The sequence below is a fragment of the Tachypleus tridentatus genome, chromosome 1, assembly GCF_004210375.1.
Source record: "Tachypleus tridentatus isolate NWPU-2018 chromosome 1, ASM421037v1, whole genome shotgun sequence".
NCBI classification, from domain to species: Eukaryota; Metazoa; Arthropoda; class Merostomata; order Xiphosura; family Limulidae; genus Tachypleus; species Tachypleus tridentatus.
In genome coordinates this window covers 123,612,510-123,639,874 of record NC_134825.1, presented here as the reverse complement: position 1 = coordinate 123,639,874, position 27,365 = coordinate 123,612,510, and the positions used below count along the sequence as shown (strand labels likewise).

Here is a 27,365-nt window from a genome sequence, read left to right as displayed (position 1 = left end):
TCCTCACTTTCGATGAGTGCAAATATTTCACTGTCGGCACTCGACTTGTAATCCGAGGGTCGCGAATTCGAATCCTCGTCACACCAACCATCTCCGTCCTTTCAGCCGTGGGGCGTTATAGTGTGACGGTCAATCCCACTATTCGTTGGTAATAGAGTAGCCCAAGAGTTGGCAGTGGGTGGTGATGACTAATTGCCTTCCCTGTAGTCTTACACTGCTAAATTAGGAAAGGCTAGCGCAAATAGCCCTCGAGTAGCTTTGCGCGAAATTCAGGACAAACAAACAAACAGTTCACTGTAAAACTTTGCACTAAAAACCACCACCAGCAACACTTTATTATAATCTCATAACTACATTTTTTTGTAATTACATTTTATGTCAACCACCAAATATATATACGCCCTATCAGCCGTAGGGGCGTTATAAGATAACACTTCATCCCACTATTCGTTGATAAAAGAACAAGCAACAATTATTATGTAGGCTTTTTACAAGTAATGACTGGGATGGTTGGTGATTAGGGCTATCGACTCGCAGTATACGGGTTAAAATCTCCATCACCGGGCATATTTGCTCCTCCAGTCACGTTATAATATTACAATCTTTCCTACAATTCGTTGGTAAAAGAATAGCTCAAAATTGACAATGGGTGGTGATGAATAGCTGACTTTCTTTTTGTCTTACATTGCTAAATGACGGACAGCTTCGTGTAGCTTTGCGCGAAATTTTAAAACCAAAAAAACATTTTATATATCTTTCCTAAAGTGTGTGTGACTATCTGCCGCGTCCACCAACGGGAAGCGAACCCCTGATTTTAACGTTCGAAATCCGTAGACTTACCGCTGTACTAGCGGGGAGCTTTTCTTAATGAATTGAATCGCTAAATGATCAAAGAATGCACAGAGATGTTTAGTTTTAGATCTTTGTTATCTTTCGTTTTAGACTAATTTAGCTAAGCACATTTGAACCTACACCTTACCTTATTTGTGTTTTTGATGGGTCAAAAGAAGTGTAGTATATATCGTGCTCAATGGTATGTCCAAAGGTCCATGGTTTTGGTGTTATAACCGTAATAAAAATTACTCTTCAATTTTGAACTGTGTGTGGGTTAAACGAATAACAGTTAGATAACACCACTATGTTAGATTAGTCGTGAAGTTGGCAGTATATGTTGTTGAATACACTATGTGACAAAATATTTACTTTTCTTTGTTCCTGGGCAGAAAGTGTTATTTTCCAATTGCTTATGCCTAAAGTAAATGGAAAAGATCTGTTTTTTCTTCAAATTTTACTTTTGTGACCTGGGTAATGAAATTTACTCATTTTCCATAACATTCCAGGTAAATTCAGTGCTGAGTAACTGATAGAGAAATTTATCGAACTTTCAAGAATGTTGTAGAAATTACAAGAATCTTCCAGAATGTTGAAAAAATTACAAGAATCTTCCAGAATGTTGTAGAACTTATGAGAATTTTCAAGAACCTTTTAGAATTTTCTAGAAATTTCCCTAGTAATATATATACAGGGGCTCACTACTCTTCACTTCAGTTTAGTTCTAGCTGCCTAAGTGAACACACAGACCTATCTGATTTTATCAGAGATGGCATCAAGAAGCTGCAAGCATTCTCCATAAGCATTCTGCAATGTATGTAGCCAATTTAGCAAGACAAGAGCGAGAAAGTACTCTGTGACAGTATCTGCTAAAATGTGTGAAGTCTACAAGGTGTATTTCTGTATGCCTGTCAGGGATCAAGACAAACCCTGGACACCTAATTTTATCTGCGAGCACTGTAAAAAATCTCTAGAAGGTAAGAAGGCCAATTTTTGCTTGCTTGATCTTTTAAACCTTTTTAGACCTTTTAAACTTTAAATATCCTTTAAATTATTTTTTATTTCCAATATTATAGAAAAATATCACAGAGAAAGCGTTTTGCATGAACCTCTTACACATTAGTTGTGGATGAAACACATTTGTTTTTCATAATAACAATTTTATTTTGCTTTTTAGCAGCGTGGTACAGAGGGGAAAAGAGAGCCATGAAGTTCGCTATTCCAAGAATTTGGCGTGAACCTACTGACCACTCAAGCAATTGCTACTTCTGCATGGTGGACACTTACGAACGTCGGGCTGGCAAGAATGTATCTGCTATCGTGTATCCGGACCTTCCATCATCCATCGCCTCAGTGCCACACTGCCTTGAGCTTCCTGTTACCACTCTGCCAGAGAGAAAGCAATCATCCTCAGAAGAAAGCAGCAAATCAGAAGAGGAGGTAGACATTGACGGTCCAGATTACAATTTCAGAGGTGCAGCTGGTGAGAGAAACCCATATTATACCAACCAAAAAGACCTCAAGATCAGAGATCTTGATCTAACAAAGTTGAATGCCGAGCTTTCAATATCTAGGCTCAAGGAATGGAATTTATTAGATGAAAGTGTGCAAGTCTCAAGTCAGAGGAAGAGTCACCGACATTTTTAAAACTTCTTCACTCCTCAAGATGGACTCTGCTTCTTCCATAATGTATCCAGTCTGTGCGAGGCAACTGGAATTGCCTGTTACCCGAACGAGTGGCGTCTCTTCATTGATAGCTCATCCAGAAGCCTCAAAGCTGTGCTTCTCCATAACGGTAATAAGTATTCGTCTCTTCCCCTGGCTCATTCGGTGCACCTCAAAAAGGAATACAAGTGTATCAAGACCTTGCTAGAAGCCTTGAAGTATGATGAGTACAGCTGGGAGGTTATCAGAGACTCCAAAATGATGTCATTCCTGATGGGTCTCCAAGGAGGCTTTACGAAGTTTCCCTGTTATCTTTGCCTTTGGACAGAAGGGACACAGCAGCGCACTACAAAAAAAAATACTGGCCACAACGGACCGAGTTCTCTGTGGGGAGGGATAATGGCAAGTGTGAGCCACTAGTGGACCTCCAAAAGGTGTTGTTCCCACCATTGCACATAAAATTGGGTCTTATGAAACAATTTGTCAGAGCTCTTGATAAGGTGTCTAGAACCTTCAAGAACCTTCGGGACTTCTTCCCTAAGCTGTCTGAGGCAAAGGTCAAAGCTGGTGTCTTCGCTGGACCACAAATAAAGAAAATCCTGTAGTGCACAGAATTTCTCAAGAAGCTCGGTAGGAAAGAATAAAAGCTTGAAGCAGCTTTGTCGTAGTGGTTCGGGGCTTCTTGGGTAATCACAAGGCCAAAACGTATGTGGAACTGGGCTGCATTATGTTCCTGAAAGTCCATATCCTTAACGCTCATCTTAATAAATTCAAGGAGAACATAGGAGCATACCTAGAGGTGCAAGGCAAGCGCTTTCACCAAGATATACTGGACTTCGAACGCCGCTACCAAGGAGCGTATAACTAAAACATAATGGAAGACTATATTTGGGGGCTGATACGTGAAAGTGATTTACATTATAGTCGCAAATCTCAAAAAACTACTCACTTTTGTATAACTTTAGTATAAGTACATCTAAATCCTGATTCATATGTTGTTTTATTCATACCTTATGTAAATGAAAATGCAAAAATTTGCCCATTTTACAGTTCACAAAAGCAAAGTTTGAAGAGAATAATGGCCATTTTCTGTACTTTTACAACATAAGCAATTAAGAAATAACTCATACTATCCAGGAACAAAATTTGTGTTACATAGTGGACTATCTGCTTTCCCTATAATCTGTCAGCTCAAAATTATGGAACCTCTCAGTAGCTCAGCGTTAAGTCTGAAAGCTTATAACGTTAGCGATCCAGATTTCGATATCAGTGAGGAACACAGTACAGATAGCCCTTGTGTAGCTTTTTTACGAATAATCGAAAAATCTCATATGCCTCTTACAAAAATAAATATTAACAAAAACGTACGTTAGTTTGAATTTAGTCATTGTACTTTTCTGTTTAATTTAAAAAAAATTAAAATATTTTTTCAGATATTACGTTAGTAAACTGTATTAGCTTTATATTTTATGATTAATCAATACATTTTTTCACCAACTTCTCTTTATCATTTTGTCGAAAGTTAAAAAGTTGGAGCTACTTCAAAGTAATAATGAGCCAAAAATGTACCATTTGACCCATTTTTGGATTTCTGAGTTATCTTTCTAAAATAATCCCGTAGTTAAATTTAAATACATATAGCAATCTTAATGGTCGTAGTAACATTTATATTAAGTAATTAATGTAAATCAAGCTGTAGGGTTTTATGCCGTATTTCAATCATGTATGTATTTGTCTGTCCAATAAACATCAGAGAGTGATTTAGGTTTACATAATGTTATTCATCGGGTTGAAAAGAAATACCCTTATGCTATTAATAATTATATGCTGAGTAGAGATTTCTACTTATATCTTAATGAAAATGTTTTGTCGGTAAAGAACTCCAACCCGCGCACATATGTAGCCACAGGTTCCTTACCATATTTAGTTTTCCAAGGACTTTGCAGCATTACCAAGTCTTTACGTAATTAGTTGCCCAGAACGGTAACCTCCACGATTAAACCAAGTTAGCTCAATTGTCTTGAACTGTAAGCTCTACCTTATCAATGAATCGTGCATTTTACCTTGAATGAAAATCACGTCAGCGAAATGATTTGTTCATTTGTAACTTAATCGCTGCGTTCACCCTTAAACACGCGGACAAACGTATACAGTAAATGAAGGTGTGTGTATCACCAAGACACTTAAGTTGCAGTGAAAACAATTAATTTTAAACTACTACAGCTTACATTAACTAAACATAAAGTTTCGGACAATTTCTTCTTGATGGCCTTAGCTATACAATCCAACCCACTCAGACAACACACAAGAAGTAATGTTGCGTTATGCCTATGGTGCACTGTTTCAAAAAGGAATGAACCATTTTGTTGGATCCTGGATTAAATTGCCTGGTAGAAACCTTATTCAACACCGTACCGTGAGACTCGCACGCAAATACAATGAACGGCAATTTCATCATTAGTCGTGGTATGCGGTGAAAACAGTGCGGAAATATATATTTTGTATCTGTAAACAGCATGAGATTTTGGAATGTCATGTTGTTATTCTGTTATGTAATTTACATGTCACCCCTTTATGGTACAATATATGACCGTTTTTAATAACTCATACCACGCTTTCATGAAATAAAAAAGAGAAATTCATGTAAAAAATATTCCTGTTTCAGAAAGACCACGTTATCATACAGCATATGCTTGCGAAGGAAACAACTTGAAAATTTCATGTGAGAATGGCCAATTAATTCAGTTACTACGTGCCAATTACGGTCGATTTAGTATAAGCATCTGTAACGAGCAAGGCATTTTAAACTGGAGCGTGAAATGTGCATCAGAGAAATCGTACTTCGTGATTCATGAGAGGTAAGGCATTTTAAATCTAGGCTTATATGAACTTTTTTGTTACCTAAGTAATTAGCAATTACGCCATTTTTTGTAAAAAACAAAACAAAACACACTTTAGATTGATAGTGATTAACACAGCTCACACGTACGGTAACAGCTTATATATTAGACACATTTTTGCATGAGTTGCTTGTTCTTACACGACAGCTTAATATTTATAACACGCTTTATGCACGCTTTTTGCTAACTCCAGAAGTTTATGGTGTTTATTTCGAATTTTGTTTTTACAAATTATTCATGGACTTTTTTTTAACTGTTACTTGATATGTTTCTCCTGCAACACTTTATTACCAAAAGAATATCTAAGTTATTATATAATTCATATACCCATGTTATTACTAATACTTTTTTATACGTTAATATTTTATTTCATACACCAAACTTTTTTACTTTGAATATTTATTTAAACATGTTTATTTGTTTTATTCGTATTAACGTAGTTTGTTTTAATTTTTTAAGTCAATTGGAACATGACATCTAATTATTGATTCTTCTTTTAGATGTAATGTTGTTCCCAGATGTATAGTCAATGTCACAAGTAATACGTTCGGTGATCCTTGTCCGGGAACTTATAAGTATTTAGAAGTGCAATACCAGTGCATGCTAGGTTGGTTTTATTTACTCTCTTTTATTTCTATCAGTTTTTAAATATTTTTGTTATTTTTATATCAAAGAAAAAAGAGCAAACAACTTTGTTTTTGCAAGCAGTTACATTGACAAAAATTACACCTCAAATATAATTACTGTTCGTCAGTATCTTTGAAGAAAAATATTGTGCTTCTTTTTAGTGTTTTAGGTATTTGAAGATTGCGACGATGCATTAATATTATATTATCTGAATATATTGGACAATATAATACATAAGATATAACAGAATACATCATTATCGGTATGGAATAATTGCTATATTTCAGACGGTCTAAAATGACGGATTGAAAACTATACGCAAGTTTGCAGTAATATTGCTCATTTTGATCTAAATGCTATTCAAGAGCCATATTAACATTTAGATCTACTGTAGCGTGGAAAAATATCAATTTACAATATATATATATATATATACATACACACACTGTTGATAATGTGAAGATTTGTTACTGATAAAAAATATATACTTTTACCTATTGGTAAATAATCGCATATGGTAAAGAGTAATCGTTTTCTCATTCAGTTTAAGATAAAATTTACCGTAAATAGGCTAATATGGAGGTACAATGATTTATTTGGACAATGTTCAGAATATTAGAAAGTCGGGGCTCATATATTATTTCTTTTGAAACGAATTAAATTGCTGATTTTATGGTACAACTGAAAATACGTTCTTGTTACTTTAAACTTGAACATATTTTATTTTTAGGGTTAGTGCTCCATGCTGAATGGTAAGTCTTTTAATATATAAATAATACTTTTTGAAGCTGTGCCCTGAAGAAAGGCTGTACTGTACAAGCGTCCAGTAGAACATTTGACGACCCATGTCCAGGGACGACAAAATACCTGGAAGCCCATTATCTTTGTGTTTCAGGTACCCAATGAAAATGAAAGAAAGGTTTTTGTTGTGTTTTCCGTTTGGGTGCGCATCATAACTGCTGCATGATGCACGAATATCTCGAACTGCAGGCATGTCTTTGGTTTGAGTACGATAGTTTTTCACCTGCTTTAAAGCAAAATATTATGTTAGCAAGTAAGCATGATTATATTAAATGTAAGTAGCATTTCAGTTTCAATACAAACGTATTTAGATGGCATAAGCATTTTAAAAAACGGTGTTTTTATTACTATTTTGAAAAATAAAACTTTAATATAAATATACGAGGCTACATCACGCTGATTAAATGCACAGAGAAAATAATGTTTACTATGCTTTTTTGCAGTTTCCCATATCTCAATAGAAAAATTTCTTTATATAACGTAAAACACTGAAAATGTGAGAAATCAAAATGATAAAAATGTTACGAGCCCATAGAAACACAAAAATAATACTTTACATTCTGTAAATTCGGTACTAACACTAACAAAATCTTTGGGGCTGTCACTTACCTAGTTCTTCAGGTTTAAACCCTGTCAAAGATAGTCACGTTTTGCATCAATCAAAGCAGGAGTCAAGCACTTATTATATTTGTTTCAAGGCACACGTTTTACTGAATACTACAACTTGAATCCATTTGATTCCAAAGGAAACTGACTTTTGTGTTACTAGAACTGTACTTTTTAATCAATACCCAAACATGTTTGCCCTTTCAGCCGTGGGGGCGGTATAAGGGGACGGTTAATCCCATTGTTCGTTGGTAAAAGAGTAGCCCAAGAGTTGCCGGTGGGTGATGATGACTAGTTGTCTTCCCTCTAGTCTTACACTGCAAAATTAGGGACGGCTAGCACAGATAGCCCTCGAGTAGTTGTAGGCAGTTGATGTTAAGTTTTCTATACGTGAACTGAATTATAATATTTTCTTGTTTTGTATTCAGACAAAATTTATTTTCGTATGTCTTTTATGTTTTCCAATTTGTTTACTTGGAAATATGTAGAAGGAATGTCATAACGTTACGACGACTGGACAAAAATGACATCAAATATAAGACTTATTTCGATTTTCATGCTTGTATTTTGAAATATGGATGTTAATAATGTGGACAAATAAGTTATCATTTGTCAGGTAGGGATATCGTATATCTAATTATATCGTCTTGTTTTGATTTGAAGAAAAACAGAAAATGACAGACTGACTGATTTTTCATCACTGAACTATATTTTACGTGATGTCACATCTAGTTTTGTGTTTACTTAACTCTAGTGACTTACGTGAGCGACTTAGTTTAACCAAGATTTCAGAGAGCGGAAAGGCGCATTTCACATTTTACTCCGAGATTTAGCCGTACATTTTGTACGTTTTAGAAGTCTAATTTGAAAATAAATAATTTATTTTAATAGAACATAGAAGGGTTAACTGATTTAAGCACTGTACGTATTTTATGACAAGTTTTTGTAATATATATTAGTAAAATTAGATTATCGTGATAAATGGTGCTTATGATATTCTTATTGCAACCCTCAACGGACGCCACCTAGCTAACTAAATCTATAGTACGAATAATTCAGTTCCAAAACTATTCACACATTAATATTTTAAAGTTACTGAAACGATTTTTATAAACTAATCTTTAGTTCTACAATGATAAAAACAATAACTAGAAACGTGTCTTATTCGTACTTAAATGTTTCGTCTCACTTATTTTTATTGTGGTTACAGGTCAAAATACCTTTAACACTAGCTTCTACTGAGATATTTTTGAATCTGGTTTTCACAACATTATATGGAACTTTCTTTTTTCATAAGAAAGATCCTTTAAATTTTATATCATTACTTTTAAGGACACTCGAAGTAGACGTTTAAAATTAAACAGTGTAACCCAGTCTCATAAATCGCACTGTTAGTTTACAGAATGTTTACATATGTAACTAATGCTGGTCATAGCTTTATTTTTAAAGTTCAGCACAAAGTGACATAATGAGGTATCTGTGCTGGGCCACCATGGGTATCAAAACCTGGTTTCTAGCGTTAAAAGGCCGCAAGCATTCTGTTGTGCCATTGGAAGCTCTGGCCACAGCGAACAAACTCGCTAAGTAATTCAGTATAGTTTTCAAGAATCTTGTTGTCTGATACTTTACAGAATGTTTATATATGTAACTAATTCTGGTCATAACGAACAGAACCGGATGGTTAGGGCGCTCGGCTGGAGTCTGAGCGTCGCGGAATCGGATCCTCGTCCCACCAAACATGCTCATTAGGGCGTTTCATAAGTTATGGTCAATCCAACTATTCGCTGATAAGAAAGTAGCCCAAGAGTTAGTGGCGAGTGGTGATGACTAGCTGCCTTCCCTATAGTCTTTCAGTGCTAAATTAGGGGCGGCTAGTGAAAATAACCTTTGTGTAGTTTTGCGTGAAACTCGAAACAAGCATAGCGAACTATCTCAACATGCCTAAAAACAGCATTAATGCGGAAGGATCGAACGTAAGATGCAAAGCTCTTATTATTAATTAAATTTAGAGGTTTATATGTGTGTAGGTGTGTCTCAAATTGTCCAGGGATTTGACAACCAAATTAACCATTTTTCTTATAGCTTTTAACATTTTCCGCTGTATAAATTTGGTCTGAACCACATTACGTAAAGTTCTCAGAGGTTCGTTGTAACATAAGTAGGAGGTTTCATATAAGGACGAGCATCTAATTAATTTGAATTATTAAAAAGTTATAATAACAACGCCCGTTACAGAATGTTAAGGCATCCACGTCAAACGAAATAATCAATTTCTGTAACCTTTTGCGCTCGTTGATCATTTTCGAGTAACGGAGATTGCGGCGTCAGGTTATTTGGTGAATATTTTAATGACATAGAAGAATAACTGCATACATAAATAATGATTTAAAATACTCAGGATTTTTCTTATTATATTTTTATTATGTTTATATTATATAAACCTAATGTATAGGTTTATTTTATAATATTCAAGGACGAGGCTTTTTTATTGACAAGTCCGACTGATATAAATCCCCTGCATTATCGTTGTTACAGTCTGAAAATGACACGTTCTCTTTCAAGAAGTATGTGCATGCATAGTAATTTCCAAGTTGTAAAACGCTTCATATAGTTAAAAGTCACCGACATATAATTCAATCTATTTTTTATTATTTTTGAATATCTAATAATGTATTTAACAAACAGTTATAGTAGCATATCATTATTCTAAGCTGTTTCAATTCTGAAAGCAAGTTGTCATAAGTTTGTAGCTTGCTGCATGATTTGTTTTTCGTCGTGCTATTTATTTTTTAAGAAATGCAGAATATATTTAATATGAATGAAAAAGATATATTAAGTGTCCAAGATTATGCTACGAATTGCTTTTCAGAATTTAACCCCTTGTCTTCTACTATGTTATCAAAAACAACGTCCACAACTACAACTACAAGGCCACCAATCATAATTCCTATTACCAAACCAAGAACAACAACGACATCAACAACGACACCTACACCATCGGCATCATTAGGAACGATAACAACGACAGAGCGTCCGATCCCCACAACTTTATTATTATCGCCTTCACTTTCAACGTTGCATTCTAATTCTTCAAACTCTACCACTGTATTGGAATACGACAGAAAATTTACGAGATCCAAAACAGGTAGATAATAATTAAATCTTTTCTCATACGTTGTCTCTGTTGCCATCTTCTAAATGTCTCCTAATCCACGTTAATAAAACAGAAGTAACGTTCCATTATAAAACGGTTGGTAAAACATGTTTATGTGTTTTCGTACGCTCAAGTAATTGAAGGTTACGTAAGGGTTTAAGCTATGTTTCTTTAATATTTACTGTAATGTCTTAGCCCTCATAAATTTGAGAACCGTATAGATTTTTAGTTGATTTATCGGAGCTTTTTTAAGTCTATTTACGTCCTGTTAAATACTTAACTGTTTCAAGTTGGATTAGGTAATTGTTCTTAATTATTATACGTTCCCTTCATATTCTGTTAAAACTACATAATAATTCTATATAAAACAGTTATTAGAAGAACAGTTGAAAGATAATTATTTTTATGTTGTTCTGATGACTGAGTGTGTATTGTGTTTATGCAGTGTTGTTTGCTTAAGGAATTTACAATATTTGTTTCGTTAGAGTATCTCTCCCAATGTCTAAATGCGTACTGTGTCTATACTGTGTTAGCAGATTTAAGAATTGGTAACTTTTGTTTGGATAGAGACAACAACAGTATTTTATCGTAGTTCATCGCCACCTCCACCAGTATTTCATAATGATTTGTACTGTCCACCTGTCATCGCAAGAAATATTATTTGGAACTGGACAAGGGAAGGGCAAATAGCGATAGAGAAATGCCCTGCTGGTTCAACTGGTAGGTGTGATAAATAATAACTAAGTTTCTAAACTTTTCATTCCCTTAGCCTTACTTTGTCATGATTTCTAACTTATGTGGTTTGTCTCCAAAAAAGAATCAATACTTTTCTTTCACCATATTTCTGGTTAGAGGGTTCAGGGTCAACTGTACGATAGCAAATTCAGCGACAATCAATCCATCGACATAATCGACAGAAAACTCGACGACAACCCATTTGCCGACAATATTATCACTTGACGATAGACATACCAATATTCCTAATTTACCGATAATAGGCTAGGAGAGTGCATATGGTTAACAAGTGGAATAATTATCTGAACTTTCTGGCAAAATTGTAGTTTTTTTACTGTATAAATCTTTATTACGTAAGTTTTCGCTTTTGCTGATAAAAAATCTATATAATACATTAAATTTCAATATTTTTATATTCTTTTCATATTCGGTTCATTTTTGGAATACAAATTCAATACTTCATAAACATGACTTGCTTTCATTCTCCATTATATTATCTCATTTCACAAGATTTAACTCAGTAAAAATTTATTTTCAGAATTTTCATCAATAACGGTAGGTGTACCATTGACATAATAAAGTGTTTCGTCTGTATAAAATAACTGTATTTTGTATTTATCAATTTAAAATGCAAGAAATTACTTATATACGTTGTAAATTTCATTCATGTACATATAAACATGTATGCATTCCCCTAATTAAACATAAGTATAATAACAAATCTATCTCACGACACAATTGTTGACAATCTGCTGCTCACAAGCTGATTTCTCGACTGGTTGTATTTAATTTTTTAGTGAAGTTTTAAATGGATCACAGTTAACACTTGCAATGAGACCAAATCCGAAATAGCAAAAAACGAAGGTGTTCAATAAGACCATGGCCAAAATAACATAGAACCAGAATGTTCAAGAAGACCATGGTCGTAATAACATAAAACCAGAATATAAAATAAGACCAAGCCCAAAATAACATAGAACTATATGTTCAATAAAACCAAGCACAAAATAACATAAAACCAGACTTTTTAATAAGACCAAGCCCGAAATAATATAGAACCAGAATGTTTAATAAGACCAACCTGAAATAACGTAAAACGAAGGTGTTCAATAAAACCAAGCCCAAAATAACATAAAACCATAATATTCAACAAGATCAAACCTAAAATAACGTAAAACGAAGGTGTTCAATTAGACCAAGCCCGAAATAACATATAACCAGAAAGTTCAGTGACACCAAACCTGAAACAACGTAAAACGAAGGATTTCAATAAGACAAAATGCGAAATAACATTTTACCAGAGTGATCAATAAGGTCAAGCCCGAAATAACATAGAACCAGAACATTCAATAAGACCAAGCACGAAATAACATAAAACCAGAATGTTCAATAAGACCAAACCTGAAATAAGGTAAAACGAAGGCGTTCAATAAGACCATGGTCGAAATAACATAAAACCAGAATAATCAATAAGATCAAACCCGAAATAACGTAAAACAAACAAAGGTGTTCAAAAAGATCAAGCCCGAAATAACGTGAAAAAATGTGTTCTGTAAAATCATGATCGAAATCACATATAACCAGAATGTTGATCCATAGATTCGATTCACACATACGTTGTATTTGTATTAATTGCAGTATAGTTTGAATGTTACAGCACCGAGACTTTTTTTAAAATTACCCGTATTTAATAGATTGGTTTTTGAAAAGTAATCCATTTTCATGTTGTACGAAATGTCTAGAAGACTTTCGTTTCTTACATAAAAGGTATTACAAAGTATATCCAAGACTAAATAATTTAGAATTGCATAAATTACTTGAGAATATGCGATCAGTGATATCGTAAAACGGTTTATTTATAGGAAAATCTCACATAAGTAAACATTGTTTTTGTTTTTCACGGAGGTTGGCTTGAATTTCATGCAAAGTTACTCGAAGGCTATCTGCGCTAGCCGTCCCTAATTTAGCATCATCACCGATTGTCAACTCTTCGCCTACTCTTTTACCAATAAATAGAGGTATTGACTGTCACATTATAACACCCTCACGCCTAAAACGACGAGCATGTTTGGTGTGACGAGGATTCAAACCTGTGCCCATCAGATGATGAGTTGAGTGCCTTAACCACCTGGCCATGCCAGGCTTTCATGAAGGTACTTTTATAGCTACAGTCATGTGAAAATGTTAAGACACCCTATGTATTTTTGTAACATTTTTGGATACATAGATATTTAATCTCAATTTCAACAATACTGAGAGATTAAAAAATATAACTAAACAATTAAAACTGAAGAAAAGACTTTTCAAGATAGTCTGTAAATGTAATTCTACAAAAATGCATATTTTAGCTGAGGAAAAAGTTAGGACATCCTACCACCTAATAGCTAGTGTTACCCCCTTTGGCTGAAATCACTGCAGTGAGACACTTCTTGTAGTCATGTACCAGTCTCTGACATCGGTCTGAAGAATGTTTGCCCCACTCCTCAATGCAGAATTCTTTCAGCTGTGAGATGTTTGAGGGGTTTCTTGCATGTACAGCCCATTTCAAGTCACCCCACAGCATCTCAATGGGATTAAGATCTAGGCTTTGACTCAGCAATTCCAGAACTCTCCATTTCTTAGTTTTCAGCCAGTCCTTGGTGGATTTACTAGTATGTTTTGGGTCATTGTCGTGTTGCAGGGTCCAGTTCCGCTTCAGATTTAATTTTCATACAGATGGTGTAACATGATCCTCAAGCACCCTCTGATACACAGTAGAATTCATGGTGGATTCTATAATTGTGAGCTGTCTAGGTTCTGCTACAGCAAAGCAGCCCCAAACCATGACACTTCCACCTCCATGGTTCACAGTTGGTATGAGGTTCTTTTCCTGGAATACTGTATTTCGTTTACGCCAAACATGTTTTATGTTCTGGTGTCCAAATAATTCAATTTTGGACTCATCTGTCAAAGATCAATATTCCAGAAGTCCTGGTCTTTGTCTACATTCTCTCTGACAAGCTTCAGTCTGACCTTGATGTTTCTCTTAGAGAGCAAAGGTTTCCTCCTTGCACACGTCCCATGCAAGTTAAACTTGTGCAGTCTCTTTCTGATTGTAGAGGCATGCACTTTCATATCAACAGTAGCCAGAGCCTGCTGTGGGTCCCGTAATGACATTTTAGGGTGTTTGAAGACCTCTTTAAGCATCTTGTGGTCTGCTCTTGGGGTGAACTTGCTTGGACGACCAGACCTGGGCATGTTGGCAGTTGTTTTGAAAGCCCTCCACTTGTTGACTATTTTCCGGACAGTGGAATGGCTGATTTCAAAATCTTTTTTAAATCCCTTACCAGACTCATAAGCTGCTACAATTTTCTTTCTGAAGACCTCGGACAGCTCTTTTGCTCTCACCATGATGCTCACTCTTACTTCAACAGTCAGGAGCACACTAAACTAAATGTCTGAGGTTTAAATAGGGCAAGCCTCATTCAAAATGCTGAGTAACAATATTCTAATCATGTGCACCTGTGTGTGAGTTGAGCCATTTTAAAAGGAAATAAATGTGGGGTCGTCCTAACTTTTTCCTCAGTTAGAATATGCATTTTTGTAGAATTACATTTACAGACAATCTTGAAAAGTCTTTTCTTCAGTTTTAATTGTTTAGTTATATTCCTATAATCTCTCAGTATTGTTGAAATTGAGATTAACTATCTATATATCCGAAAATGTTACAAAAATACACAGGCTTTCATAGGGTGTCCTAACTTTTTCACATGACTGGTATGTATGTGGAACGCATTTACTAAAAACCACAAACATGCTCGGTTTTCCCCTTTTTTAGAACTTCGAAAATTACTTTAAATTAAATCGGTCTTTGAGTGATTTAAACAAAATGCAGAAAAAATAACTACCTGTACCCGTATGTTGAAATACTAAGAACTTGTTAACTAAATATTTCAATTTTGTCGTTTCTGTCCAACACTTTTACACTAATGGTTGATTCAGAAATTCTGAAATATCTGCAAGGTAATTTGTTTCCATATCCTGTAAACTAACATGATAAGCTATGCATATTATGAACAATAATCTCGATATTAGAAAGTAAGGGGTCGTTTTTTACTTACATTACTTTTACTTGTACAATAAGCAAGTAAAATATCATATAACAGTTGATTCATGAATAAAACAAATAAAAAGAAAGCGATGAATAACCAAGACAGTGATTTATAAGTGCTGTCTTTCAAGCAATCTGTCTATGTGATATGATAACCATGAACATAATTTATAGCACATTAGTTTGAAGTGTTCTAATTATTTTGTAAGCTTACACAACGTAAGATTTATTGTTCACTTACATTATTCCTTTGTTGAGGTAGATGGTTTGAGGATAAAGGTCATTATTTGGACGATTTGACTAATTTATGCGTAGGCTTACACAGAAAAGGTATATGAATCATGCAAGGAATAACATTTATGTTGATATGGATTTTAGTTTTTGTACAATAAACTGTATATAAGAAGTAGTAAACCATGAAATTAAAGAATAGGTGAAACTTGCATTGTACTATGAGATAGCAAAACTTTGTGTTAAAGTTATACCGATTGTCTTCCTTAACTACTTTTTATGCATATAATGCATCTTTATTGAGAGTATTTGAAGTGATGTTTCCGTAACTTGTTTTAGATTTTTTCAACGTATCTGAAATTTAAATTTCTTTATTTCTTTTATCCAACCACGTTTCAACTATTTCCTTAAATTAATTGTGTATGCTGTTGATGCTAATTTTGTTCAAAAAATGATCTGAGATTGTGGTGTACAGAACTAGTTAATTTGAAGCAAAATATTTATTCTAGGTTACGCCAGATGGCAGTGTGGAACTAAACCGGTTGTATGGTTGCCAGAGTCTCCTGATTTGAGTGAATGTCAGTCGATGTGGGTAGACAACTTGCACAGAAGAGTAAGTTTGGTGATTATTAAATTGGTATAAAGCTACATCAAAGTATGTTGATTGATTGTTTGTTTGTTTTTTGAATTTCGCACAAAGCTACTCGAGGGCTATCTGTGCCAGCCGTCCCTAATTTAGCAGTGTAAGACTAGAGGGAAGGCAGCTAGTCATCACCACCCAACGCCAACTATTGGGCTACTCTTTTACCAACAAATAGTGGGATTGATCGTTACATTATAACGCCCTCACGGCTGAAAGGGCGAGCAAGTTTGGCGCGACGGGGATGCGAACCCACGACCCTCAGATTACGAGTCGCACGCCTTAACACGCTTGGCCATGCCGGGCCGTGTTGATTATATTTGAGAATTAAAAATAGTAATGCTATTTTAGATGTTAGTAAACCGGATGAAAAAAATATTGATGAAAATCTAAAATAACTGCACTTTATAAGAATAATTTGCATATTTAATGTGTCTTGCTGCTACAGTTGTGAGCCATGATGCCATAGATGACACGTTTAGCACCTACGTATTTGGTTCAGATTGGATATTTGGCAATTCAACAAGCAATCAGGATGGTAGACAGAACCTTCCTTGGGTCATTCGTATAATGTGATTGCTAAAAATGTAGACCCAAAGAGACAGAGTATTTAGAAAAAGGAAGTATTCAGTGTTTCCAAAGGAAAAGAAAAATTTGCACTAGATTCAGAAACCATATTTCAAAGTGCTTAGGAGTATAGTATGTATCCTCAAAATAAAGAATCCATTGTGTTGAATTTAGGAGTATAAATTCAGGTGTCATTAACAATATATAAACAACAATATGGAGAAGGCGAAATATTACAATTCCTGTCACTATGAAGAGAAATGTAAATGAAGAAACAGAATTACATTATTTTATTCGACCACATGGGGTCATGTACTCTGATGCAAGTTTTCGTTATTTTAATGCAGAAATCACATTGGTTATCTTCTGTGTCCACTGTAGGTAATTGGATTTTAACGTTTTTTAGTCAGTAAACTTACCGCTAACTTATCACGAGTCTTCAATCAGCTGAACAAGACTTTAATGCATTCTTCGATGTAGACATCCACCTACAATGAGGAGTCAATGAAAGTATGCCACGAAATATGGTCTAAAATTGGTATCGTTTTCATTAGCACAAAAGCTTGTTATATTGGAAACTGCAATGTTGAACAAAAGTGCGTAATCATGGCTGTGCCATTTAATACAATAAACAATGAAAGAGTTAGTTCAAAGAGCAATATTGAATCTGAAATATAATTGTTATAAAGTCAAATTATTATCATTACTTAAACGGAATGTTTAGAAACATCTTATCTTGTAAAATATAAACCACTGTTCAGAATCGTACCTATTACGTTTTGAACAATTTTTAACTAATAAAAATACTGGTAAAATTAATTTCTAGGCATTGGCTTTCTATTACACACATCATTATACACACTGAACAAAATTTATCAAAAATGTTGAGACAACAATCTTCTCAGCTTCTATCGTGTCTATTCACGTTGCATTTCATGATAGCTAGTTTGTTCGCGATAAATGTGTGCATGTTTGTCAATAGTGTGGAGAAAAGTTTAGACATTACTGTGTTGTTCCTCTCATGAAAAGTAGTGGCGGTAATGTCATTACACGGTCTTGTTTCACATTGTTTAGACTTGTTCTACAGGAATAATTATAACATGGTCTTGTTTTAGATAGTTTAGACTTGTTCTACAGGAAATATTATAACATGGTCTTATTTTAGATAGTTTAGACTTGTTCTACAGGAAATATTATTACATGGTTTTGCTTTAGATAGTTTAGGCTTGTTCTACAGGAAAATTTCATGGGCTTGTTTTAGATAGTTTAAACTTGTTCTACAGGAAATATTTCATGGGCTGGTTTTAGATAATTTAGATTTGTTCTACAGGTAATATTATTACATGGTTTTGTTTTAGATAGTTTAGACTTGTTCTACAGAAAATATTATTATATGGTCTTGTCTTAAATACTTTAGACTTGTTCTACTGGTTATATTATTACATGGGCTGGTTTTAGATAGTTTAGACTTGTTGTACTAGTAATATTATTACATGGGCTTGTTTTAGATAGTTTAGACTTATTCTACAGGAAATATTATTTCATAGGCTTATTTTAAATAGTTTAGCCTTGTTCTGTAAAAAATATTATTTCATAGACTTGTTTTAGATAGTTTAGACTTGCTGTACAGGTAATATTACATGGGCTTGTTTTAGACAGTTTAGACTTGTTCGACAGGAAATATTTCATGGGCTGGTTTTAGATAATTTAGACTTCTAAAACAGGAAATAATATTTCTTAGGCTTATTTTAGATAGTTTGGACTTGTGGAAAGGAAATATTACATGGGCTCGTTTTAAATAGTTTAGACATGTTCTATAGGAAATATTTCATGGGCTCGTTTTAAATAGTTTAGACATGTTCTATAGGAAATATTTCATGGGCTGGTTTTAGATAATTTAGACTTGTTCTACTAATGATATTATTACATGGTTTTGTTTCCTATAGTATAGTCTTGTTCTACAGGAAATATTATTACATGGGCTTGTTTTAGATAGTTTAGACTTGTTATACAGGAAGTATTTCATGGGCTGGTTTTAGATAATTTAGACTTGTTTTACTGGTAATATTATTACATGGTCTTGTGTTAACTGGTTTAGACTTGTTCTAAAGGAAATATTATTACATGGTCTTGTTTTAGATAGTTTAGACTTGTTCTACAGGAAATATTTTATGGACTTGTTTTAGATAGTTTAGACTTTTTCTACAGAAAATATTATTTTATAGGGTTATTTTAGATAGTTTAGACTTATTCTACTGATAATATTGTTATATGGGCTGGTTTTAGATAGTTTAGACTTGCTCTGCAAGAAATATTATTTCATGGGCTTGTTTTAGATAGTTTAAACTTGTTATACTGGTAATATTATTACATGGGCTAGTTTTAGATAGTTTAGACTTATTCTACAGAAAATATTATTTCATGGGCTGGTTTTAGATAGTTTAGACTTGTTCTACAGGAAATATTTCATGGTTTTGTTTCAGATAGTGTAGTCTTGTTCTATAGGAAATATTTCATGGGCTGGTTTAAGTTAATTTAAACTTGTTCTACTGGTAATATTATTACATGGTTTTGTTTCAGTTAGTTTAGTTTGTTCTACAGGAAATATTATTACATGGGCTTGTTTTAGATAGTGTAGTCCTGTTCTACAGGAAATATTATTTCATGTGCTACTTTTAGATAGGTTAGACTTGTTCTACAGGAAATATTTCATGAGCTGGTATAAGATAATTTAGACTTGTTCTACTGGTAATATTCTTAAATGGTTTTGTTTCAGTTAGATTAGTTTGTTCTGCAGGAAATATTATTACATGGGCTTGTTTTAGATTATTTCATGGGTTTGTTTTAGATAGCTTAGACTTGTTATACAGGTAATATTATTACATGGGCTGGTTTTAGATAGTTTAGACTTTTTCTACAGAAAATATTATTTCATAGGGTTATTTTATATAGTTTAGAGTTATTCTACTGATAATATTGTTACATGGGCTGGTTTTAGATAGTTTAGACTTGCTCTGCAAGAAATATTATTTCATGGGCTTGTTTTAGATAGTTTAGACTTATTCTGTAAAAAATATTATTTCATAGACTTGTTTTAGATAGTTTAGACTTGCTGTACAGGTATATTACATGGGCTTGTTTTAGACAGTTTAGACTTGTTCGACAGGAAATATTTCATGGGCTGGTTTTAGATAATTTAGACTTCTAAAACAGGAAATAATATTTCTTGTTCTACTGGCATTTGTTTTAGATAGTTTGGACTTGTGGAAAGGAAATATTACATGGGCTCGTTTTAAATAGTTTAGACATGTTCTATAGGAAAATTTCATGGTCTGGTTTTCGATAATTTAGACTTGTTCTACTAATGATATTATTACATGGTTTTGTTTCCTATAGTTTAGTCTTGTTCTATAAGAAATATTATTACATGGGCTTGTTTTAGATAGTTTAGACTTGTTCTACAGGAAGTATTTCATGGGCTGGTTTTAGATAATTTAGACTTGTTTTACTGGTAATATTATTACATGGTCTTGTGTTAAATATTATTGCATGGTGTTGTTTTAGATAGTTTAGACTTGTTCTACAGGAAATTTTACATGGTTTAGACTTGTTCTAAAGGAAATATTATTACATGGTCTTGTTTTAGATAGTTTAGACTTGTTCTACAGGAAATATTTCATGGACTTGTTTTAGATAGTTTAGACTTGTTGTACTGGTAATATTATTACATGGGCTTTTTTTAGATAGTTTAGTCTTGTTCTGCAGGAAATATTATTTCATGGGTTTGTTTTAGATAGTTTAGACTTGTTATACAGGTAATATTATTACATGGGCTGGTTTTAGATAGTTTAGACTTTTTCTACAGAAAATATTATTTTATAGGGTTATTTTAGATAGTTTAGACTTATTCTACTGATAATATTGTTACATGGGCTGGTTTTAGATAGTTTAGACTTGTTATACTGGTAATATTATTACATGGGCTTATTTTGGATAGTGTAGTCTTGTTCTACAGGAAATATTATTTCATAGACTTGTTTAAGATAGTTTAGACTTGCTGTACAGGAAATATTAGATGGGCTGGTTTTAGATACTTTGGACTTGTTCAACTGGTATTATTATTACATGGTATTGTTTCAGTTAGTTTAGTCTTGTTCTACAACAAATATTATTACATGGACTTGTTTTAGATAGTTTAGACTTGTTCTACTGGTAATATTATTACATGGCTGGTTTTAGATAGTTTAGACTTGTTCTACTAGTAATATTATTACATGGGCTTGTTTTAGATACTTTAGACTTGTTCTACTGGTAATATTATTACATGGTTTTGTTTTAGATAGTTTAGTCTTGTTCTTCAGGAAATATTATTTGATGGGCTTGTTTTAGATAGTTTAGACTTGTTCTACAGGAAATATTATTACATGGGCTTGTTTTAGATAGTGTAGACTTCTTCTACTATTAATATTATTACATTGGCTTGTTTTAGATAGTTTAGACTTTTTCTACAGAAAATATTATTTCATAGGCTTATTTTAGATAGTTTAGACTTGTTCTACTGGTAATATTATTACATGGGCTGGCTTTAGGTAGTTTAGACTTGTTCTACAGAAAATATTATTTTATAGGCTTGTTTTAGATAGTTTAGACTTATTCTACAGAAAATATTATTTCATGGGCTGGTTTTAGATAGTTTAGACTTGTTTTACAGGAAATATTACATGGGCTTGTTTAAGATAATTTAGACTTTTTTCTACAGGAAGTATTTTGTGGGCTAGTTTTAGATAATTTATACTTGTTCTAATGGTAATATTATTACATGGTTTTGTTTTAGATAATTTAGTCTTGTGCTACAGGAAATATTATTACATGGGCTCGTTTTAGATAGTTTAGACTTATTATAGAAAAAATAATATTTCTTAGGCTTATTTTAGATAGTTTAGACTTGTTGTACAGGAAATATTACATGGGCTTGTTTTAGATAGTTTAGACTTGTTCTACAGGAAATATTTCATGGGCTGGTTTTAGATAATTTAGACTTGTTCTACTGGTAATATTATTACATGGGCTTGTTTTAGATAGTTTAGTCTTGTTCTACAGGAAATAATATTTCATGGGCTTGTTTAAGATAGTTTAGACTTTCAGTACAGGAAATATTATATGGGCTGGTTTTAGATACTTTAGACTTGTTCTACAGAAAATATTATTTCATAGGCTTATTTTAGATAGTTTAAATTTGTTCTACTGATAATATTATTACATGGGCTGGTTTTAGATAGTTTAGACTTTTTCTACAGAAGGTATTATTTTATAGGCTTATTTTAGATAGTTTAGACTTCTCCTACTAGTAATATTATTACATGGGCTTGTTTTAGATACTTTAGACTTATTCTACAGGAAATATTTTTTCATGGGCTGGTTTTAGATAGTTTAGACTTGTTCTACAGGAAATATTATTACATGGTTTTGTTTTAGATAGTTTAGACTTGTTGTACAGACAATATTACATGGGCTTGTTTTAGATAGTTTAGACTTGTTCTACAGGAAATATTTCGTGTGCTGGTTTTAGATAATTTAGACTTGTTCTACTGGTAATATTATTACATGGTTTTGTTTTAGATAGTTTAGGCTTGTTCTACAGGAAATATTATTACATGGTTTTGTTTTAGATAGTTTAGACTTGTTCTACAGGAAATATTATTACATGGTCTTGTTTTAGATAGTTTAGTCTTGTTCTACAGGAAATATTATTACATGGGCTTGTTTTAGGTAGTTTAGACTTGTTTTATAGGAAATATTATTACATGGTCTTGTTTCATATAGCTTAGACTTATTCTACTGGTGATATTATTACGCGAGTTACTTTTAGCTTATTCGGACTTGGTGTACTGATAATATTATTATGTATGCTTGTTTTTTGTTTGTTTAGAATTAAGCACAAAGCTAAACAATTGGCTATCTGGGTTCTCTTACTGTGTTGTTCCTTTCATGAATAATATGGTAATATTACGTGTACTTCTTTTAGCTTTCTTGGACCTGGTTTACTGGTAATGTTTAGGAAAATCTTGAATACTTTTTTGTGGTATTTATGATAATACTATATAACCTGCGCCTGTAGAATGTTATGGAGAATGAACACGCCTCAAATGCCATGAAAATACATCATTCCTCAATAGATCCACTAGTTCTTTGAGACAAATAAATACCAGGTCAATTCATTAGGTTTGATACGTTTCGCAAACACTGAGAAACAGAGAGAAAAGAGCTTAAACTCTTATTGCATTATAGTCTTAGGATCAGCTATCAAACTACAATTTATATAATGAACTTTGTAGTGTTTTTATTGAGATCACAACGATTTTTCGGTGTTTAAAGAAATAATATTAAATACTATTTTTAATATAATTGATGCTTAACACGAAACATTTATATTTGCTTTTCTATTCAAGAAGGTTTTCGCAAGCTTCACAGTAAACACAAACAGTAAACTACAGCAAAACAACAATAAGTATATAACAATTTAATTTTGATGGCTATAGTATATACATATAAAAGTTCATATTTTCGTGTAAAGGGTCGGTGTTTGTCTTAATTAAAAATGTCGCTTTTTCCCTAAACAAGTGAGGTTATACAGCTCACTCGGAGCTTTACGAACTAATTTATTGGAAACATAAAGCCAGTAATTCTGGTGTAGAATTTATTATCTTACATAAAATGTCGGTGTCACTATTTTTAAGCTGTTTTCTCAGAGTCCATTTGTCATTTTTGACAGTTTCTCAGATAAACGAGGTAATTTGATATTCCGTGGTATCATAATATTAGTAATTTTCACTGTTGTTGCGTATACAAACACACATACAGTCATCAGTCTTACAAATTTCGTGCATCAGTTATTATTTTAACTGTGACGAGCTTAAGACGGGATTAAGACACTGAAGCGATGAAGCAAGTGATATTGTAATCTGGCAATATATTTCAATTTCACAATTTTTTGTGAAAGAAACAGGTTTTAAACAAGTAATGCTTTACATATCGAGGCGTTGCTGTTTCTGAACTCGTTTGTCTTCAGTTTATAGCAACAAGATGTGTTGACGTAACCATGGGAATAAAGTTTCACAAGAAAATTTAAATTAAACACAAAGTTATCAAACAAATGACGTATTTTCGCACGTTAATGTTACTTTAAGACGAAATAATTGTAATTATTTGTTACTTACTTGACAATCGATCTTCATAAAATCACGGTTTTATGGTTGTTCTAAAAAGAAAAAAAAATTTCAGCAAGGGTTTTGTTTCTTTGTTCTAAATACACATATCTTAGCGTAATATTATTTAAAGTTGCTCATTCAGAATATGAAACGTTAAGTGATACAAGTTAAAGGGTTTGTTTGGTTTGTTTTGGATTTCGCACAAAGCTACACGAGGGCTATTTGCGCTAGCCGTCCCTAATTTAGCAGTGTAAGACTAGAGGGAAGGCAGCTAGTCACCACTGCCAGCCGTCAACTCTTAGGCTATTCTTTTACCAACGAATAGTAGGATTGACTGTAACATAATAACGTCTCCACGCTTGAAAGGGCGAGCATGTTTGGTATGACAAGGATTCGAACCCGCGACCCTCGGATTACGAGTCGAGTACCGTAACCACCTGGCCATACCGTGTCGTTTTAATGGGAGAAACATGTACACAATTTGAAAGCCCTGATAACATGCATTAGCAAGGTAAGATGATAAAATTTTAAGAACTTAATCTAAACAATCAGTGAACTTTCAAGATTTTAATTTGATAATTGTACTGGTAGGAAAAGAAATTATATCAAAAGAAGGCATCAGCAAAAAAAAAAAAAAGACAAGAAAAGACACAAAATATCACAAGTCAAGTTAGCTTAAAAAATGAGTATTTATGTTTTCAGACTTACCGTTGAGCCACCAGGGGTTAGCCTAAAGAAACGAGTGGAAAGTTTAGGCTTTAAGTAAAACACTACTCAAAACAATAGTTTAACATCTAAGAAAAAGTAGTGTAAAAAAGCAAGAATAAAGTACATCAAATTTATTATTGTGTTGTACTGTTAAACAGAATTTCGTTTCGCTTTAAATCGATTGTAAGATAAAACATCGAAAACTTGTTTATTATTTTAAAGTGATGTGCATTGTTTTGACGTTGGAATTTGCCTGAGAAAAAAATAATTTTTATGGCACACAGATACACAAAGAATCCCAGAGTATTTATTGCCCAATTATAACTCGTTTGATATTTGAGGCTTATTTTTATCATAACACATATATTTTCACTGAACTTTTCCACTTATTACTAATTGCAGATTGAAGGAGATGAATCTATTATTGGGATAGCGACAGAATTGGCTGTAATAACAAAAACAAAACCTCTGTATGGAGGGGATATCCGGCAAGTGTCAGGCATCACCCAGAGACTGGTTGCTGAGATGGCGGTTAGTGCTAAGGACATAACAGATTCTGAACAACGCTATCTAGGCTTTCCAAACCACCAGCAACAACAGATTGCGCATGAATTGTTAGAGGTATGGAAATACATCGAGAAATTATAAGATATATATATATATATCTGTCTCCGTATACAAATGTTTGTTCTAAATCCTTTGATTTATTTTGTGATGATGAGGTGCTAAACATATATATGATTGTACTTTCTTTAGTATATATACTTGTTTTAAATATTTCGATAAATTTGGCAGATAAATTTATTGTTTAAAGTAAATTATATTTATGATAGTCTTAAATACGCTAATTAAATTTTTATTCAGAAATATCATGAATCGATAGGTAATTGGTTTCTTCTGTTTTATGGTAAAAAATCTGTAAGATACTTCTTCGAAAAAAATGATACCTAAAATAAAAGAACATTTGATGTCTTGTTTTAGCTAATGACTGAAATAAGCAGTAATCTATTGGAACGATACCATCATGATTCGTGGCGGGACCTTTCACTATCTGAACAGAGGACTTCTGCATCAGCGTTGATACAAGTGTTAGAAGAAAGTAGTTGGCATCTTTTCGAATCCCAACCACCAATTAGTCGTTTCCATACGTTTGAGAATAATTTATGTAAGTTCGTAAAGTTTTTATATATTAGATAAATAACAGCCTGATGTAAGTATCTTAATTAAGTATATTTCAAAAGAATAGACGAAGAAATGTGTACAACATTTATAGTTTGATTCTGTATAAATACAAGGTTTTAGGAAAAACATGCATGAACAGGGTACTATAGTTTAAACTTTAAATTAGGGTAGAATGTTACCTAAATAATGTCGAATTATATATTTTAAATAAATAGCTTAATAAGCAAAAACTAAGCATTTCGGATTTCAAACTGAATTATTTTCATGAAAGCAATATAGACAATGTAACACACGACATCGCAAGTTAATATTTTTTGTTTTAAAAGAATAGGCCGATAGATAAACTAAGCTTTAATTATTGGTGGCCAATAACCATTATACATATTATTTAACATGACAGTTAGGTGAGCATAAGTCGTACAGTTTTTCTTGATATGCGATTATTAGATCGTTGATTCTCCCACCAGATTGCAGAATCAATAATATCCTTTAGGTGGAGTAAAATAATATAATATCTTTATATTCTAATAGAGATGAAATTTAATATTTGTAATGACCAAATTCTTTACTTCTTCTATGATTTCTCTTTATAACTTTGTTACACAGTAGGATTTACTTTAAAGGAACTCATATGAAACTTTCAGTTGTGAAAGTATTGCTGAAAAAAAACAATAAACAAATAGGTTAAACATTTCAGTCAATAGCCTTCAAAATGTAGCGAAGTTTTCAAACTAAACTGTCGCTTAAATTATTAATTATATTTGTCATAAGACATTAGTAAGGTTTTTTTAAACTTTTTAAACACTATATTTTTTATATAGTCCCTTAGCGATGTTCAAGAATTACAATGGTAAATAACAATAGTATTCCAACCACACTGTGTTCAATATATTAATTACCGAAGACGCTTGTAGCTCAATCCACAACTCTTCACGCCAGGTGGGAACTCTCTTTATTAAAACCATTGATACAACAACAGTTGTTATGGCGAGTACGCTTTCATAAGCTGGTGAAGAATGATATAATTATATTTATCGTAAGAAATTAGCATCACATGTAATATATTTTTAAACACTACTTTCTTTATACAGTCCTGTAGGGTTTTTCAAAAATTAAAAAAAAATAAGTATTACTCAGCTCAATCAACAACTTTCAAAACAACAGTTAAGTTTTCAAACTAAATTATTTTTTACGTGTGTCATGTATGTAGCTACAGAGTTACTACAGAGTGATAATACTTATACATATTTCAAATTTAATATAAAAGTTTAAATATATCACGCAATGGGAGACAAATAAAGTTTGTTAAATAACAGTAAATTAACTAAAATATCATTTTGTCTCAACTGCTTTTTATAATGTATTAAATATATATATATATATGGTCACGTGCAGTTATTCTCTTGATAAAGACACTGAA

General features: G+C 32.9%; 1 protein-coding gene across 2 annotated transcripts in view; it reads left to right on the top strand.

Moving 5' to 3' along the window:
* The window catches only part of LOC143222593 (latrophilin Cirl-like), a 91,474-nt gene that overhangs the window by 48,052 nt on the left and 16,057 nt on the right, over nt 1-27,365 (top strand). Inside the window, exons 3-9 of one of the 2 annotated variants that reach the window (XM_076449300.1) lie at nt 5,162-5,354; nt 6,812-6,918; nt 10,300-10,575; nt 11,152-11,304; nt 16,150-16,253; nt 25,166-25,384; nt 25,745-25,928. In XM_076449300.1, the coding sequence (XP_076305415.1) occupies nt 5,162-5,354; nt 6,812-6,918; nt 10,300-10,575; nt 11,152-11,304; nt 16,150-16,253; nt 25,166-25,384; nt 25,745-25,928 (1,236 nt within the window). Of the gene's footprint in view, nt 1-5,161; nt 5,355-5,896; nt 6,004-6,811; nt 6,919-10,299; nt 10,576-11,151; nt 11,305-16,149; nt 16,254-25,165; nt 25,385-25,744; nt 25,929-27,365 lie in introns of both variants that reach the window. The other variant, XM_076449291.1, reaches the window with a different exon arrangement.